The sequence below is a fragment of the Embiotoca jacksoni genome, unplaced genomic scaffold (assembly GCF_022577435.1).
Source record: "Embiotoca jacksoni isolate LCO1_2020_lvr unplaced genomic scaffold, fEmbJac1.0.p SCAF_3, whole genome shotgun sequence".
NCBI classification, from domain to species: domain Eukaryota; kingdom Metazoa; phylum Chordata; class Actinopteri; family Embiotocidae; genus Embiotoca; species Embiotoca jacksoni.
Window position 1 is genome coordinate 6,110,767 of NW_027185381.1, and position 18,467 is coordinate 6,129,233.

An 18,467-nucleotide genomic window follows, 5' to 3' on the forward strand; every position below is an offset into this window, starting at 1 on the left:
CTGTAATCAGTGAGTAACCTGAGTGCGTGTGTAATGTGTCACGTACCAGAGGGGAGTTGTGCCCCCTAGTGGTATAAATCAATCACTACATCTATTCAAATTGTCAACTGGAACCATCCTGTTGTGCAGTCTGGGTGTTGGTCAGACACACTAATCCACGTGACTGTCTGTTGGAATGACTAAGTGCTTGCCACATGTGTTGATGTCTGACTGTGTCACACTGTCTGCTGCAAAATTATGATTCCAGTGGAATTTTTGTGGGAGATAATAGTCCTCAGGAAGATAATGGTAGAGAGCAATTCTTTAATGAGTGTTTTTATTCATTCTCTTAAAGTGACAGTAAACTTTTTCTTATTTTGCTGGATGCTTCTGCAGCCCCATGAAGGACAATGAAATTACCTGTAAATCCACATTATTGTAAAAAAAAAAAAAAAAAAAAAAAGATTACAAAGGGTTAGTACAAATATGTCACAAAGAGAATGAAACAAATAACACATTTTGAAGATAGAGTGTTCTTTTTTGCAAAACGGTCTGTAACCCAGTATCAAAAACTGATTTGTTTTCTTTTGCATATCATGCAGTCTGTCTGTGTGAGGCAGTGTCAGACACAATAGCTGCTGGTAGGTTGCATCATCAGCTAATTGTGACCCAAGAGATACCCTTCTCTGGCAGGCGAGTGAGAGGGGCAACCACGTGTGTGTGTGTGTGTGTGTGTGTGTGTGTGTGTGTGTGTGTGTGTGTGTGTGTGTGTGTGTGTGTGTGTGTGTGTGTAACTGAAAACCCACTGCCTCTGCTGCTGATTCCACCGCTGCTGCAATCACCTGCAATCCTTTCAACGCCTCGCCACTCCTGTTGGTTGCCTGGAGACGGGGTCGCCTAGGCCACAGAGCTAATGATAGTGGGAGAGGATGAAGAGGAGGAAGATGTAGACAAAGATACAAAGAGAGAGGAGTGGGTTCAGGAAGGGAAGGGAAAGTAAGAGCAGCAACGGAGGAGAAGCTGCCATATTCATCCTCGAAGTGGGAAGTCGCAGGTTCAGTTGCTGATTGGCCGACTGAGTCTTGTTGCAGTGCCGTTGAGCAGAACATTGAACCTTTGGCTGCTCCTTCACTGTGAACCTCCTCTGGACAAAAGGAGAGATCAGATGGACAAATACACCTCAACCACACCACCACCATTATCTACACAAACAACAAAGAAAGAACGTGTTTCTCAGCTGACAGCTGATTTCATCACATCTGGAACAAAAGGCTCAGCATCGACAAAATGTACTCTCCTCATTTAAAAAAAAACAAATGGTTCCACAGGTTTGCATTATGGGGAAAAAAGAAATATGGTTCGATGTCTGTCAGCAACATATTTATGATGCAAGCTGTGAAACCATCAGTGATCAAAGAATTTCAAAGACAGAAAATAAACGCAGCTCATCTCACTAGTTTATAATCTTGGAAAAAGGGAATACATTTCAAATGTATTTGTCAAAATGACATTAATAAACAAATATAACAAATCACATCTGTGCAGCATCTAAATTATTGGTTAGGATGAAAGAAAAGCTCCCCTTATATTTATCATGACAATGAATATATTTCATTTTTGTTTCCTTTGGATTTTGTGTGTGTGTGTGTGTGTGTGTTGGCGTAATTTTTTTCTTCTGCTCTGAGATTAGTCTCAGTGTTATGAGAAAGGATTAAGACTTATAAATGATTGAACAGTTCTGTGAAAATTAAACACCTGCCAAATTCATTTCTGGTGCTGTTAAATGTCATTAATATTAAAACATGCAAACTGAAAAAAATTCAAAGGATTTTTGAATTATTCTGGTTCCATTTCAGACCTCAAAGGCCTTTTCATTTGTGTGTGTGTGTGTGGGAGGTGTGGGTGGGGGGGGGGGCATCAGGCGATGAATTACAATCCAGGACGTGTGTGGGGAGGGGGGGGGGGAGCAGGAGGGGGAGGGGGCATCAGCAGACCAGAAGACCTCCCGCTGTGTTGACACAGCAACGGTGTCAAGTGATTGCTCACCTTTGCACCATGCTGTGTCAGTGTGTGTGTGTGTGTGTGTGTGTGTGTATAGGGTGTGTGGGGGGAAGGGGAAGGGGATGCTAATTGATTTCATCCCCCAGGAATGTCATTTCATCATACTCCGGTGTTTTTAACCCTTGTCTTACGACAGCCTTACAGCAGTCAGTCTGCATGGAGCCTCGCAGCCCACTGGGAAATTACAAGCTCCTGTGTGTGTGTGTGTGTGTGTGTGTGTGTGTGAGTGTGTGTGTGTGTGTGTGAGTGTGTGTGTGAGTGTGTGAGTGTGTGTGTGAGTGTGTGAGAGTACACCATAAGGAAGTGATGAAGCAATTGTAAGACATTACAAAGGGATGGGTTTGAATGGAAAAAAAAAAAAAACTTAAACCTGTTCAGATAGAATTTTGAACATCTTGTTAACATTATCTGGATCTTTAATATCGGATGCAGAGAAGAAGGAGCACAAACACAACATGGCAGCACACCGTGAGCAAAGAGAGGCCGACGTACTGCTCACAAAATGTCAAGTCTTCGAACTGGAAACTCAAAACTTTTTCTAGATGTTTAGGTTACATATCGATTGTCCGACCGGGATGAATGAAAACATCTGAAGGTACAGAAAGTTCAAACGACAGTTGTCACTGAAGTAATACAATCAGGATATCTCAGATGGTTTTAAAGTGCTCATCTGGATGTCTTTTCACTTGCAGATCACCACATCAGCGTCGCACTCGGGTGAGTCGTCTCCCAAGTGCGTCGGAAACGTCCCACCCCGGCCGAAGACGCCGGGTGTGTCTGAACGAGGGGCGAGGCTGAACGGGTCCTCCGTGGAGGCCGGACACACATTAATGCTGAAGTCCAGTTTCGTTTTGAGAAGGTGGACAAACACCGTTCCGTCTCTGCATGTGTGCGCTTCCACTTCAACAGTGATTCAGACACATCTCTGATTTGAATTGAGCCTTCTCTAAGAACACCTCCCTACAAATCTGTACATATATAGTTTCACCTTCTGACCTTTGTGTGTTGTTTACATGTTGCGGTACTTTGCGTACCGTCTCCGTCTCACTTTCACACAGATACAACGTGTTACCTTTATATCTACATTTTAAGGAGAATAAATGTGCTCGAGGTCACAGCTCGCGTAGATTCACGGCCGTGACGACGCTGAAACACAAAACAAATCGGAAAACAGTGCAACACATTTTATTGATTCAACAAAGCACCTAAATGATCAATTTGCTAGGACAACTTTTTGTTTATATTTTTGGCTACATGATGTTACCATGAGAAGCTGAGTGTTTCCAGGTGGTATAATCATAAAGACAGCCGTATTCACACTCAGCACTAAAAGGCTGCTGTTAGGTGCCTTACTAAAAGAAAAAAAATAAATATCAAGGCATAAAATATGTCAACAATGAGACAAGAATTACACCAGAACTTTTTGTTTGTATACATCACACTTCAAGAAAACACTTTGTATTTTAAAGCTCTTCTTCTTATATTATCATTTTCTACTTAAGTTACCTACACTCACCACTGGGGTTTCTTCACACACATAAAATCACAAACGGTACCAACATATGGTAAAAAATAAAAGACAAGCTCCATAGGGCATAATTAAGTTACATTACTAGGTCAGTGTATAAGGCATTACAAAAACAACATTCCACACATTAATGCTGCGGTTAATATGAGAAAGTGTCAGTCAGTGCAACACAATGTAAAAAAAACCCTTTTGAGGTACAAGGTTGTTCAACTTGACACCAAACATCTGAGCTGGCCGAACATTATATATCTAATTGGCCTAAATCAAAATCACTGTTGCATTGCAACCAATCACGAGTTCTCGTCCGAAAGGAAATAAAACATTCAGTGTTCAGGACCTCCCGCTCGTTTCAAGGCACCGTCCAGGTACGCCCGCATCTTCTCTCTGTGCGACTGGGTCAAGCAGTGGCCGATGGCCTGCTCCGTTTCACCGACCCGCCTCCGGAAGCGGTCGCGGTCTCGCGCCATTTCTTCCCAGTGTCCTTTGCGAGACGCCTGTCGCGCGAACGGCCAGGTCCGCATGACGTGGACTTGGACAAGAGGAGAAAATCGTACCTGGAATCCGGGAAAAAAGATTGACAAACAAAAAGTCAGTATATTTGAATAGATTTCTACCTGATGGTCATGTGGTGTTTATAAGATCTCGTTTTGGGATTATAAACTGCTACATATCTACAAGCCAAACAAGAGGGACTAAAAGAAACGGCATGTACTTTCCAACTCAAACTATTCTTCAACAGACGCGTGATCAGAATAAGACTTCTACTTCATATTATGCCTCAGGGTTTATTATAGGAGTCTGATGTCATGCAGCGTTTATTTCAAACAGACTTCGCAATGCGGTCACAACTTCCTTTAGTCCATGTGGAAGTCTAATTCTCTGCTGACTGGCTGGAGTCATGTGATTGTCTTCGTCATGACAACCAGCAGCGTTGCTAACCTACAGCAAACAACTCGGCTTACTGTCAGTGCGGTACGAGTCTACTGAGGCAGGAATAAACTCTTATCTTCGACATTCTGTCTCACATGAGGACAGTCAGCACAAGACACCCCCTCGTGATATTAACGCTCCAGCTTATAACCCGTGATGACGTGCTCTGCTTTATCCGATTGGACCAATGAAACCGAGGAGTGTTATCTGCCTGAACGCAGAACTGTTTCTATTTCACTTTTATCTGAAAACATGTTTAAATTGCTTGTAAGTTAAGTTGTTTGCTCTCCAGCTGAATAAAGTTCAACTTTATTTTAACATTTTAACACTGATGATTTCACTGCTCTGTGGTCCACTTAACAGACTATTTTAGTAGTTGTGCTTCCCTTTAACACTTCCTCCAACTTCAGCAATTTGACTACAAATTTGGATAATGACCTTTTTCTGGCTGCTGGTAGACTTCATTTCCATCTTTTGAGCAGGAGGTGACGGAGGTGGTTGTCCAGGTCTTCTCCAGGGCACCAGTGTCTTGTCCGGGTGGGAGTGATGCTTCAACTGCCTCTCTGGCGGAGAGGGCCCGGCACCTCTGGATTTTCGGGATACCTTTGCCCGTTTCTTTCCCCTTGTGAGTGGAGTTTTGTGTTTGTGGATTTTAGAGGCGTCGAGGTCTTCTCCATGCGGAGACATCGTTGCTGTCGGGGAGCTGTGGAGGCAGGCCTGGAAGTTCAGAGGGTGGTACGGGTCGTCCTTTGGGTCGAGAAACTTCCACAGCTGTTCTTCTTCATCGTCCTCAGACGAAGGAGGAAAGCTGCTCTCCTTCTCCTCGGTGTCTGTGTCAGACTTGCAGGGAGGTGCAGGAAGGGAGGCCAGTTGTTTTGTGACCGTGGTTGTTGTTGCAGGAGGAGCGGTGCTGCTGACTGCAGATGCGGTGAAGCACATGGGATTGTAGGGGTCTTCGGGGCTGCTGAAGAACTCCCACAGCCTCTCGCTTTCCTCCTTGTCGATATCGGGGCTCGACCCGTCTGAACTGGACCAGCTGCTCCAACTGCTTTCGCTGTCAGAGCGACTGACCCAGATATTCAGGCCTCGGGACCCCAACATCTCCTCGCCGACCTTGCTGGCTGACATGAGGTCAGTATCGCCGCCGTCTCTCACGTCACCTTTACCTTTCCCCATGTTTGTGTTGGTTGAAATGCAGGCAGAGAAAAAGAAGGGGTTGTAAGGATCACCAGAGTTTGACAGGGACTCCCAAAGCGCCTTACTTTCCTCACTCTCAAATTTGACCACGTTCGGGTCTTCCTCGCTACTCCACTCAGAGCTTCTCTCCTCCTCCTCCTCCGATTTATCCTGTTTGAAGATTTTCTCACTGCATTTGTGGCAGGCGTCGTTTGAAGCAGAGCCGTCGCTGCTCGACACAAAGATGTTCCAGTCGCCGGGGAAGCCCATTTTCCAGCTGGACTGGTGTCCGAGAAAGATGCCCTCTTCTTTACCAGCCGTCCGGGCCACAAAGTCGTCCACGAGTCCGCAGCACAGATCGTCGGCGCGCAGACTGGACAGCAAGGCTTCGGCAGTGGACTTCCCAGTGAAGGGGTCGCCAACGTCAGCACAGAAGTTAGAGAGGGGATTCGAACCGCCAACCATGACCCCGCTGTCTCCGTCAAACAGCGAGGAGAACAGGAAGGATTCGGTCGGGTTTGCTGCTGTGCTCATGTGTTGGATGTGCTGAACGGTCTCGTCTGTGATTCTCACGTGGACCTCAAACCTGAACATCTGGAAAACTGAACAAATAAAATAGAAAAGTTTTAGATTGGATGAATTATGATGTTAAATAGATCAAGTCAAAACCAACTCTACGTTTCAAGTGGTATTTAAATCGGTTATTTACTCTAAATTCACCTTCCCGGTGATAGCTAGGATATAATGTGCTTTGCCCTCCCACAAATCGTAACGTAAGAATCTAACTAAAGAAAAAAACCCAACTCATTCTCAAGTACCCCAGGGACTCTCCCGGGTATATGAAGTACAAGAACAATTAAGCACAAGAACTAGAAGACCTTAACACAGCCTAAATTAGCCACCACCTCCAAAAACAATAAAAGGGCAGGATGAAGGCATCGTTTAATATAAGAAAATAAGGGTTTCCGTTAACAATAGGTATTATATGAAAGGAGAGAGAAGTTGTCCTCCATCGGTTCAACGATACTTCCCGGTATCAGTAAACACATCACATCGGCTGAACAACTAAACAAACGAAGCAAAACCAACAAAGTTTGAACTCGTTTCTTACCTGATATAAAAGTGTAGTAAATGACCTGCACCAGCAGCCGAAGCTGTTCCCACAGCACGGTGAGCATCTGCTTGGTCCAAGGCAGTAGCGCCATTCCTCCGCTGCCGAACCTCTCCATCGCCGTCCGTTCACAGTCCTTCTCGGGACCAACAGTCGTAGCCATTTTACTTCTTTCTCTTCCAATGCGTTTCGAAAACACTTCACGTATTCTGGTATTCTTCGTCGAAAGCCGCCAGATTTCGCGTATTTGTCAGTAACATATATGCGTCGACGTGCTGTCGCTTCATTTTCGGGGAGGTTTGTGCCATTTTCGGATCTCCTTCGTCAAATGTTCTCATGTAGTGTCTCCATGTTGCTCTGCTGTTGATGTCGTCGTCGTTGTTGTAGTAGAAGTGAATGTCTCGACGTTGCAACACTGCTCGTTAAAATAAACATGTTGACGTCACGCAAAGCTGTGATTGGACACGGCAGTTTTCACTCACTAAACATTCAGCCAATCCTCCGTCCATTTCGTGATAAACCCCTCCCACAATTTACGTAAAGTGTGACGCACAGAAAGTACTCGTAATTTCCCCGTCTCTAAATGCTTCGGTTTCTAGGACATTTCAGTTTATAGCCGGTCACGTTAAGAATTTAAAAGTGAAATTAGTGTGATGTTAACAAACTGTAAATCTCTGGAAGTTCCCAAATAATCAAAACAAATTAACTTAACAAATTGGTTGCAGTTCCGATTCCACTGTACCACAATAGTTTACATTCCCACACAGAGAATATCTAAGTTACCTGTATGATTAAGTCACATTCAAGGATTCCTCACCTAAATGTTTTACTTGATTTCAAAATTAATTTCACATTAGCCATATAAAAAAAGACAAGAAAACAACTCCCAATTGAAACGGTTTTATTAATCCAAAAAGTGTAGAGTTTATGCCACCAGAGCAGAAGCTGTAGAGGACTCACTGTAAACAGGAAGAGAAGAGAAACATCATTAGAGTGGGCACTCCTCAGTTATCAATAAAAAATAATAAAACTTTTCATTTTATACCCCCTGAGCAGCAAAAAACACTTAATATACATAAATGGTCTATATAATGTAATTTTGAGTGGATGTGAATGAATGTAAAATATGTTTATACTTGAAACTTCTATGACTGACTTTGTATTGTTCCAACTATTTTGTTATACTGACATTAATAACATTACAGTGGGTTTTAAATCATTTATTAAATGTTTACTTCCTGCTTATAAAGGCTACATATGGGAATTCTAAGTGAAACTACTCGACAGGAGTACAGAATATGAGAATATGATTTACATTGTGGGGAAAATCAATGAGTCCATTCATTCACTTTGCCAGTTTGTACCATTTCTGCCTTATTTAAGTCTATTGCCTAAATCAGTGCAGGAGAAAACACCTATACAATATATATTTTCAACGAGCAATTGTGTGAAGGGGACTGGCAGATGTAGCACCAAGTAGCCACTCTGCTAATTTACCTCCAGCTTTTTTCTAGCACAACAGAAATATCACTACTCTTAAACATAGTAAAGAGCAGGACAATGAATTGTGCATTTTTGCATGTGTACAGCCCATGAGCAAAAGTTAGTGGTGTCAGAATTAAAAGTAGATTTGTCCCCATTTATGATATTTTTCCTTAGTGACACAAGGGACTTAAAATATATGCAAAATTTTACCAGCATATTTAAATTCTGGAGGAGAGATTTCCAAAAACAACAAGTAATTCCCAAATATAACAAGTAAAGCTTCCTAAAAGCAGAACCAATACGTACTACTTCCAGTTGGGGGCCAGTACTCTCTTGGTCTTGTAGTAACGGGCCAGTCTGTGGATCCTGCTCTCAATGAGAATCAGACGGAACTTGGCATCCTTGTCCTGCAAGTAGTGACAACATTAAGGAATATGATAAGAAACATCATTTGAAAAATTTGATGTGTGCATCCACCCATGTAAACCCCAATAAAAGTCCAGGTCAACAGCATTTTTACCGTTGAAGTTTACTTAGCATCTTGTTGAGCATTAACTTTTAAATACAAAAGTCAATAAAAATTTAAACGAATTTTTTTTTTTTCTTCATCTCCACCTATTAATTTGAACTCAAAATCGTTTTCTCCTCAATATTGTGATGTGCTAAATATTTGGTGGAACTTTTGCACATTATATCCACTTTTTGAAACCTTTAGAGTGGAAATGTACCTCCTAACAACCCTGCGACAGACATTAAAAAAGGAGATTCCAAATCCTTGGGTAACTGTGGTCCTCAAATGGAAACTCCAACTGGTGAAAAATCTACCACACGTGTGACCAAAGCTTCGTGATACCTTTCTGTTTCTCTCCAAGTGCTTCCTGACTGCCACAGCCTTCTTGATGAGGTGGTAGAGATCCTCAGGCAGATCAGGGGCCAGACCCTTGGACTTCAGGATCCTCAGGATCTTGTTTCCGGTGACAAAACGCACCTGTGCGACACCGTGGGAGTCCCTCAGAATCACACCTAGACAAGGGGACAAACGGCCTTTAAACCGGGGCACTGCATGCTGCTCACAAACAAACCGTTTGCTTTGTGCATTGGTAATGTCAACCTCATAAAACATTTTGGCAAAGCAAAATTGAATAAATACGAGACAACTTAGACCAATATGTGTTTAAAAAAAAAAATCCCAACTGATGCATAATGTTTTAAAAAGACAAAAAGAAAACCACTAAATTTACAATCATGTCAGTGATTCTGAGCTGGTGCCTGGCTGAAATCTATTCATTTAACCTGAATTCAAATGCATAAAGTTCTGTACAAGATACAGCATCTCTTAAGTCAGATTATGCATACATTTTTGTCTATAAATAAAAAGCTAAAGCCTTCAAATCAATGTTATCATCAATGTTATCCTGTGGTGTAAAAAGTCTTGAAGACACTGCTTCTATTGATTTTTAGGGGGTCTTTAAGTCTGTTGCTATCCGTGACTAAAACATTTGCAACTTTGCAAAAATCGGTGTAAATAAAGTACAGCAGACAGACTCATTGACCTACAAAAGTTTACTGACAGTAACAACTTTTGTAGTTCTTGTCCAATCAATTTGACACTTTTCCCTCACAACCTCAAATCTGCTATAACAGAATAGGTATTAAATAATGGTATACCTTATGTCTACACTTTTATACATTCCACACTGTCATTGTTACTTTATATTCAGGATACCAATTAATTTCCCTTCACCTGGTGAAAACAGTGCTGAACAGACAAACAGTGTGGGTTACTTTTACAGTTAACAATTCAACAAAGCTCACTTGGCACCCTGACGTGGCAAAAAGTCCTACAGGGAGCACCAGTGACTTTTAAGGCATTAAAAACACAGGCATGTTGAAATACCTCCGTGTAGATATTGCAATATTATAGGGAAAACTATTGCTTTCACAATATATTTACACAATGAGATTTTTGATGTGGATAAAGTAGGTAGAACAGCCTGATGAATAAGGAAAGAGAGATCACTTTACTGTAATGCAGCCTTTCAAACCAATACATTAAAATATTGAAATCAAGCTTTGAAGTATTGCTCATAACTGTTTTTCTAACCCCAACCGATTCTACTGGAAGTATTTAACGGATTAGTTATTAGCAGCAGTTTCACGTGTGCCTCTACTGAATACTTGATGAATAGCAGAAATGGTTGATCTGTAGAGGTAATGAACGGAGGGACCTATGTGCATGAGATTATTTTTCAGAGAGATGAGTCTAACAGACAAATATTAATGTGATTAAAAACACGCTGGTTTTACAAATTCCAAAGTTTCGAGTCATTCTGTGGAAAGAGGCAATATTTCATCTGTCAGCATTAATGTCTGTACTTTTATACAGTAGTTTTATAGTCTCTGTGTTCAACATGCTGGAGAAGCAGCATTAAATGACTGACAATTAGAAACTCTTTCATAGATGAACACTCACCAATCTGAGAGGGAGTCAGACCCTTTTTGGCCAGTTTGAAGATCTGCTCTTTGACATCATCCGATGTGAGCTTCAGCCACTGCAAAAAGACATCTGGATTATTCCCGACCACACAGGCTGAAACCACGTCTATTTTGGTAGTTATTGTGCGAAACTAAAACCTAATTCCCGTTTACTCACAGTGGGAACACTGCGCCTGTAAGGCAGAGCTGACTGGGACAAGCCCTTTCTGTAGAAGACAACACAACCCAACAGTTAAGACAACTTACCGGTTTGGTTATAAAAACATAAATACAAACAGGCGAAGACTAAACACAATTTCTAACACGTGCAAACATCTCAGGTTAACGGGCCGGCTAACGCGATCTCCTCACTCCTAATAGCGATACCTATCGGTAAACCTCAACGCCGTGCTTACGGTACAATGGTTTCATTTCATTGACGGCATTGAAATAAAATGCATTTGGCATTGAAATAAAATGCATTTGGCATTGAAATAAAATGCGTTCGGCCTGTAAACGTTCAACATAACCATGTTTAATTTGGAAGTCAAAGTACAAGAGTAAAATCGTGGTGAGCCGCTGGTATGCTAACTTCGCTAATGGAAGCTGGTTGGAGAGAGATGTCGATTTGAGGACGCGTGTATCTAAGTCAATTTCTCTCTTTTAGGCGGAAATAAAGAGCTCATTTTGATCCTCAGTCGGTCATAACATGTTTAGAAACTATATCTTGCGACTAAAACCGATCTACCAACATAATATTTAACATTAAATGATCAAAAGTGAGCTCACCCGGGAGCGTGCATGCGACCCATGATGGCGGTGGAGGAAGAGAGGCCGCACACGCGACAGAAAATGGTATTTTGCGCCTGCGTCGGAAATGACGCAATGACGCAGAGAAGAGCTTTTTTTTTTTTGACGCCGTCTGCTCCATGTTTCCTCACGGCGTGTTAATAACAAGAAAACGTACTATAACATGATTCTGATCATGATTACGGTATATGTAAGTTTAGATTTCACTCAATCATCACGGAAAGACATTCCTTCTGAATTTATAATAGTTTGATCTCACGCTTACAAAATATTGTAATATTGTGTTTCAATTTCACGCATGTGCAGGAATTGCTGTAGCTCAGGCGGCTGAGAGGGTGGTGGTTCGCTTTCCAGCTCAACCTGTGAATTGTTAAAATATTCCTGGCAAAGACCCCAAATTGTGTCTGATATGTCAATTAAATGTATGGGGTCTCTATAGATGTGTCCTGAACCCTAAAGCAGTTTTTCAAACTTAACCTTAAATTACAACTTTACAATTATAAACAAATTTAACAGTAAGATGACCATATTGTATGTAGTTGGCTGGTGACTGCAGTGTCTTTGAGCGTAAATCTCCATAGACTTCAATTAGCAAAACACACCTGCATAAATGAAGGTGTTCTCTATCCAGTCAGAGTATAAATGGTTTGACTGAATACAAATCTAATGTGTTTTACAAATTGTGACTTTTGGGGGAAAAAAATAACACAATGTAAGATTGTTGAAGCTTTGTGTAGGAATTTGTGAAATTCACCTGCATCAAACCAATGTCATAAATAGACACAAAGTGACACTTCATATTTGTTCCAAAAACATTTAATTTGCTTTAGGAAAGAGGGATTACAGTACACACTGATCCATTCGGGCAAGAGGTCACCAATTAAGAATAAATAACTGGCCATGTTAATACAAATTCTGCGTGCTTTCTTTGTACAGTTGCTAAAAGAGCAGATCAAGCCACTAATATTTATAGTGTGACATCATAACTGTCTTGTAGATTTTTAAAAACCTTTCCAGATAAATTCATCTGTTTCTTTATTAAACATTAACAACAACTTTAGATTTATAGTTAGCAAGTGGAGAGGAAAGCAGCTAATCTTTTGCTCAGGATCATATTCCCTTTTTGTGAAGATGTTTAAAGTTAAAGTTGCCTTTTTAGACCTGATCTGAAAATAACACCTGACTGGTTCTGGACTTCACCGGCAGTTATAACTTTTGACCCAGTTCCTCATCATGGCGTCATTACACCACTATAACGACACTGAGCATGAGGGTGGTATTGCTGCATGAGCTGGAAACAGCCTCACGTCCAGACTCCAGTAGTCTCTCCCCGATTTGTGGTTTTAAACCACAAGCGTTGTTGGGGCAGCTATAATCTTCATCCAGAGCACAGACAAGAGGGTGCCAGAAGCTTATGATACAAATTCCCCTTCAAGGTGTGCTGTGTGAAAAAAGTCAAGTAATACCATGAGAGAAAGACCTAGTAGTGTGCATTTAGTGGCATTCCACTGTTACAAAAAAAACCCTTTATGGTGCTGATCTGACTTTAGACCTGCTCTGGAAGAACTACCAATATAGCTTTATGGAATATAGTTTTTCTTTAATAAGGACAAATCACATTGTTAATAAAATATATATAGCAATAAGGCCAAGTTGAGCATTAAAAAGAGATTGTGAGCACAAACAAAGGCACCCTGATCAGCTCCCTACATGGGAGAGTGGTTTGATTTGCTGTCCTTTTCATTACTTTTGGCACATTTTAGGGGAATCGTTGATTTCCTGGAATCGGGTGTGTTGGACTATTCTACCCAGAAGTGTCTACTGCGAAGCAGGAAACCCTGATGCCTCCTATTTGTCTATATAGAAAATAAAACAAGGAAAATGTAAAAATGAGCCCCCTTTCTATTCCTTAAAAAATAAATGTGTCAATCTATATATACTCTTCTGAAAGTAAGCCATTTTGGTCCTCTAATATCAAAATGTACAAAACATTACAGCTCTTCGTTACACTTTAGGAAAAAGAGAGACAAAATAAGGAGATTGTTTGTCACAAAAACAATCTTGATTAGTTGTAGAAGGAGGAGAAAGAAAAACAGTGAAGAATGGAGACCAGGCGCCCCTTTGAGGGTTTGTGAGTTGGCCTGATCTGTCGCCCTTTGAGGGTACGTGTGAAGGAGTTTTCAACGCATTCATGTCATATGGGAATAACCTCTGGAGCAACATAATTACAAACCATCTCATGATGAAACTCAGCAGAATCAGGTCAACATATATGTAGTTCATTATACATGTATTTCAGCCACAAAGCACAGCTGTTTTCTGCCATGACATTCAGAGTGTGTAATTACAACAAAATTTATGTGGAAGACATGCTCAATTTGGTTTGTTAGATTTGAAAGTAAAATATTGCTTCTTATATTTCAAATTCGATGATGTCATAAATCCCACCAAAAATCAGGGTCCATCTCCAGACGCCAGAGTTCAGGAGAAGTGTTTCAATAAACTGAAAGCTGAGGTGACCAGTATTTTCAAGTAAGGTCGCATCTGCTGCATTTCCCATATGATCTGAATGCAGCTGTTGTTGTCCTCCCGTCCTCCGCAGAGGCAGGTCAGGTTAGAAGTAAGGAACGGCCGTGAGTTTGTACCACTTGACCGTCTCCTTGCTGAGGTCAAAGTCTTTGAGTCTGAGCGTGATGCCGCCCAGAAAGTAGTTCTCACGCAGCGACTCAGCACTGAGCACGCTCAGTTGCAGCTCCCGTAGACCAAGGGTTTCTTTGCTGTAGCCGCTGTACACCAGCTGTGGAAGGAGAGGACCAAAAAGTGAGCAAAGTGCGTCAGATTGTTGGCCATTAAGTTCCTGTCCCGTGCACTGACACCCCAACAAACACAAAAAACTACCAGGCTCAACATTTAAAAAACAAAAGCATGGTTCTTGATTATATGGTATTGTATAGTAAGACATGAATGCAGACAATCAGTATTTCCTAACCATCTCATTGAAAGTAGGGTTCCGGGTTTTCCTCGAGATCTTTGTCTTGCGTTTGGAAGTCTTGTGTTGATCTGGAAGCAGGTAGGTTTTCACATACGGGTTGGGATCTGTTCCATCTTCAGAAACCTAGAGGGGAGGAAATGGGTTACTTGAATGAAAACAGATGAACAAAGTAGGGATGAAACCGTATAAATCCTGTCAAAGCCATATCTCAGATGCGTATTAAATCATTTCTGTGTTTACCAGGTCTTTGATGTGCATGACCATGATGAAGAGGGTGCTGTTCCTGTAGGAGATGGACAGCTTCACTTCTCCTTCCACCCGACCAGAAGTGGGACTCAGCGGAGGCTCTGCAACAGTCACATACCACACATCACATTAATAAATTAGTTACAAGAATATATGAATTCTTTAATGAGGGTGGGTACAGTCAAAACCAGACATCTGCTCCAGATTCACAGAGCTGAGGCGAAAACAAGAAGATTTCTCTTTTCTCCCTTGGTTGTCTTTCAATTTTTCATACACCAAACCATCAGATATTTCAGTTCACCAGCCCTTCAGCAGTGTGGCTGTTAAAAAATTAACAGACTTTTTGTTTTTAGAAGATTAGTAACATCATGGGCTCCATCTTACAGGCAGTGCAAACACGTGTGTTTTTGCTTATTTCAAACCAAAGCAGTTGTCATTTTCCCATCCAGCTCTCACGCGGTTTAAAAAGAAAATGTACCAATTGGCATGTTGGTCTTGAAATGAGAAGTTGTCTGGTGAATTGTTGGTGCATCACTATTTTAAAGCATCAGAAAACGATTACACAATTGACTCAGAAACCTGGTCTTAAGTCAGTGCTGCAGTACTTCACTGCTATTTTCAGGGTGTGTTATTGGGAGCGTAAATTGCGCAGCATACACTCTGCTCGTTACGCGCACAGGGACATGCCAGCACACAAACCTGCGAAAGATTAAAACCGAAAACATTACAGTGTGAAAGATTATGAATGTGTACATCCATCTGTTCACTTTGTGCACGAGCACATCTGTTTCCTCTGCAGAGAATTTTTTTTTTTTTTTTTTTTTTTACTACTTGGCAAATCTGACATTATAATACTAATCAGATCAAGGTGAAAGTGCAACTGGCTCTTAAAAGGAATGGGAGATGACACTCTGGTTGGTTTCATGTTACGCCCAAAACATACCTATAAGAGACTACGTATAACCCCTTTCAACCAAGCACCTCACTTTATACTCAGATTATCTACTGTTAAACTATGGAACAGGGTAAAGAAACCAAAACAAGGCACAGAGAAAGACAAAAACTTGAAGAGTGGGAAGTGCAGGTATTCACCAGGTGCTTTTGGCGTGGCGTCTAAACCTTCTGTCTTGTCATCCCGTGCAATTGGATGAAAAAAGGTGTAGATCAGGTCACACTAGAAGAAGATAACACAGATTATTTAATGAACTCCTGAATATTAACACAGCAGTATATTGAGTGTGTGTGTTTTGTGTGTGTACCTGGGTGACCTCTGTGGAGCTCCTCATCAGGTTGTGGACGTAGTTGTTGAGCTCCAGCTTCCTCTTGGCTGCTACTTCTTTAATGTGGGTGCGACCGAGCACCATTTTGTTAGGGAAACTACAGATAAAGAGAAACAAGCTATATTGATTGATCCATTTCACAAAATCTGAATTAACACTCATCGGCAATAAAGGCTGATATAAAAAGCATTCATTATTGGGGTTACAGAGGGTACTTGCAATCATGCAGGTACTTGGTACTGCCTGATTGACTGCAGAGAAAGTTACTATGTTCCATTTTCTATTAAGAGGAAAGGCTTAGTAGATGATAAGTGATTGAAGTATAGTATGACAAGTGGAGGTGACAGTCTACCTCGGCAGCTTCCAGAGAGGGAAGAGGATGGTCAGTTTATTGTGGAGCTCCTGAAACTCATCAAAAGTGCGGAAGACAAACTGAGGCTCGTTCTGACCTTCCCTCATGATCCTCACCACGTACGTCTGCACAGAGAGGACGGGGAGATGAGCATGCACTCCAGTTTCGTACAGCCCAGGTAAATCCGGATATGAGATCAAACATGAAAATGGAAGACAAAAAGAGTGGGACTCACATAGTGCTTGTCGGGGTTGTATCTCTTCTGGAAGGAGAAGATGGAGGCATGGAGGATGCGGCCCTCCTGTTTCAGAGTGTAGGTCTTTGGGGAGAAAGACAGGATTGGCTCGTCATTGGCCGGAAGGCCAGAGAAGCGTAGCTGAGCGAGGTTGTGGATGAAGAAGTTAAACTTGGTGGCCACACTTCCCAGACTGGACTCTATCAGCCTGGGGTAGGGGGAGGGGAAGATAGAAGGGCCAAAGAAGAGGGAGGTGAGGCAAGTTTTTAACAAGGCAAAAGCAGAAACGTCAACATGCAGTTTGAACCTAAGGTTCTTACAAAAATGTTCTTGTCATAAACCACATTTTCCGTCGACAGGTGAAGCTTCAATTAAGTCTGACTGGTCTTACAATCAGCCAGGACACCTGATACTGTTTGTATTGTGTGCTTTGTTGCTGTAATGTGAGAGGCAGGCAGATATTCCTCCCTCTCTCTGCTAGGGTTACATTGCCACCTGGTGGATTTTGTAACGGCAAAAAAACAAAAATGATCCTTGAACTCTTCTCTTCTCAAAACAAGTCTGGTCAAAATTGCAGCTGTGCACATGGGAACACTTCAGAGGAGAAAAACTGAGAGAAGAAAAGTTCACTTTTAAAGTTTCCCCCAGTCTGCCAGAACATGTTGATTTTACTGAAATAGGAGAAGATGGATTAGTTTAGATCAGCGCTGGGAAAAAAGAAGTTAATGCATTTACCTGGTGAAGAATATGGTGGCCTCAGCATCTGTGTTGTGGGGCTGCAATGCATCAAACACATATTTCAGATCCTGAGCGCCGGTCAGCTCTGGGAGGCCTGATGATGTCATCTACAACAGACAGGAAGAAACACTATTTGAGCAGATGAAGGCACAATAAAAATTAATAACACCAAAAATTTATTTTACAAAGTAGTTTTGTCGGTTTACCTATTTGTTACACATCATTTTGTACAGTAACATTTTTACATTAGATCTATATACAGCATTCACAACATGTATCCATAGAATCAAATTTTTATGTTTGAAATAATGCATATATAATATATATATATATATATATATATATATATATATTAATTAACCGTTATTCATTTGCATGATGAAGCATTTGAGAAAAAGTTCAGTCCCAAAGACAATATGACAGTCAACTAAATTCTAACAAAATTTACATTTAAAATGTTTTTCCCCCTCATTACCGTTTATGTCTGGTTTTCAAGCATAATTATGCCTTACAATCACGGTCAATTTACTGCAGTAAAAAACTTCAGTCCTGCAGTAAATCCTACCTTCATCATGGTTATAATCAGTTTTTTTTCAAACTGTCTCAAAGAACTGTTCAACAATGTGGTTTGTGGTGCTGTTGAATTGTAGAGTACTACACTGCCCAGTGGTTCTAATATTTTGCCTACCTCACTTATGTCAGAGAGGGCAAAATCGGTTTACTTGAATGCAGTTCAATTGCACAAAAAACTAAATCCTCCAAAATGATCATGAAGTTGATTCAAAACCTAAATATAAATACATTTGCTCCTTTTGGAAATATACCTGGAAGTGGAAGCGAACTCTGAGTGCACAAACTCATCCAACACCAACTGTCCACCCCTACATGATATGCTATTCTGCTAATCTGGTGATGTTACAATTGTCCTACTTCTCCCCTCTGAAACCGCTGCACCCGAGGGCTTCTTCATGAATGCCTGCTGTATTAGTTTGAGCAAATACACATGTATTCCAGCACTGGTACCTGTTAATGTGGATTGTGATATGGAATCATTGTATTTCTAGAATGG

The 18,467-nt window shown here is 41.3% G+C and overlaps 3 protein-coding genes and 1 non-coding gene across 4 annotated transcripts in view; all 4 read right to left on the reverse strand.

Moving 5' to 3' along the window:
- Positions 1-3,209: 3,209 nt before the first annotated feature.
- LOC138206315 (protein phosphatase 1 regulatory subunit 15B) lies at positions 3,210-7,171 on the reverse strand. The gene is made up of 3 exons (XM_069162922.1): positions 6,786-7,171; positions 4,937-6,276; positions 3,210-4,122 (listed from the first exon to the last, which is right to left on the reverse strand). Exons 1-3 carry the CDS (start codon positions 6,946-6,948, stop codon positions 3,892-3,894), a joined length of 1,734 nt encoding a protein of 577 aa, XP_069019023.1. The 5' UTR covers positions 6,949-7,171; the 3' UTR covers positions 3,210-3,891.
- A 498-nt stretch (positions 7,172-7,669) lies between these two features.
- Positions 7,670-11,617, reverse strand: rps13 (ribosomal protein S13). Its single transcript, XM_069163264.1, has 6 exons — positions 11,535-11,617; positions 10,924-10,972; positions 10,744-10,822; positions 9,124-9,293; positions 8,577-8,677; positions 7,670-7,744 (listed from the first exon to the last, which is right to left on the reverse strand). The coding sequence occupies exons 1-6, from the start codon at positions 11,555-11,557 to the stop codon at positions 7,711-7,713; spliced, it is 456 nt and encodes a 151-aa protein (XP_069019365.1). The 5' UTR covers positions 11,558-11,617; the 3' UTR covers positions 7,670-7,710.
- LOC138206819 (small nucleolar RNA SNORA19) lies at positions 8,227-8,358 on the reverse strand. The gene has a single exon (XR_011178973.1). It is a non-coding gene; the product is annotated as a small nucleolar RNA SNORA19 (small nucleolar RNA).
- Positions 11,618-12,355: 738 nt separating the features above from the next.
- Positions 12,356-18,467, reverse strand: part of pik3c2a (phosphatidylinositol-4-phosphate 3-kinase, catalytic subunit type 2 alpha) — a 47,194-nt gene continuing 41,082 nt past the window's right edge. Inside the window, exons 26-33 of the mRNA XM_069163467.1 lie at positions 17,396-17,505; positions 16,661-16,868; positions 16,426-16,550; positions 16,053-16,170; positions 15,886-15,967; positions 14,788-14,894; positions 14,545-14,670; positions 12,356-14,352 (exon numbers count right to left, since the gene is read on the reverse strand). Of these exons, the coding sequence (XP_069019568.1) occupies positions 14,170-14,352; positions 14,545-14,670; positions 14,788-14,894; positions 15,886-15,967; positions 16,053-16,170; positions 16,426-16,550; positions 16,661-16,868; positions 17,396-17,505 (1,059 nt within the window). The 3' untranslated portion in view covers positions 12,356-14,169. The remainder of the gene's footprint in view (positions 14,353-14,544; positions 14,671-14,787; positions 14,895-15,885; positions 15,968-16,052; positions 16,171-16,425; positions 16,551-16,660; positions 16,869-17,395; positions 17,506-18,467) is intronic.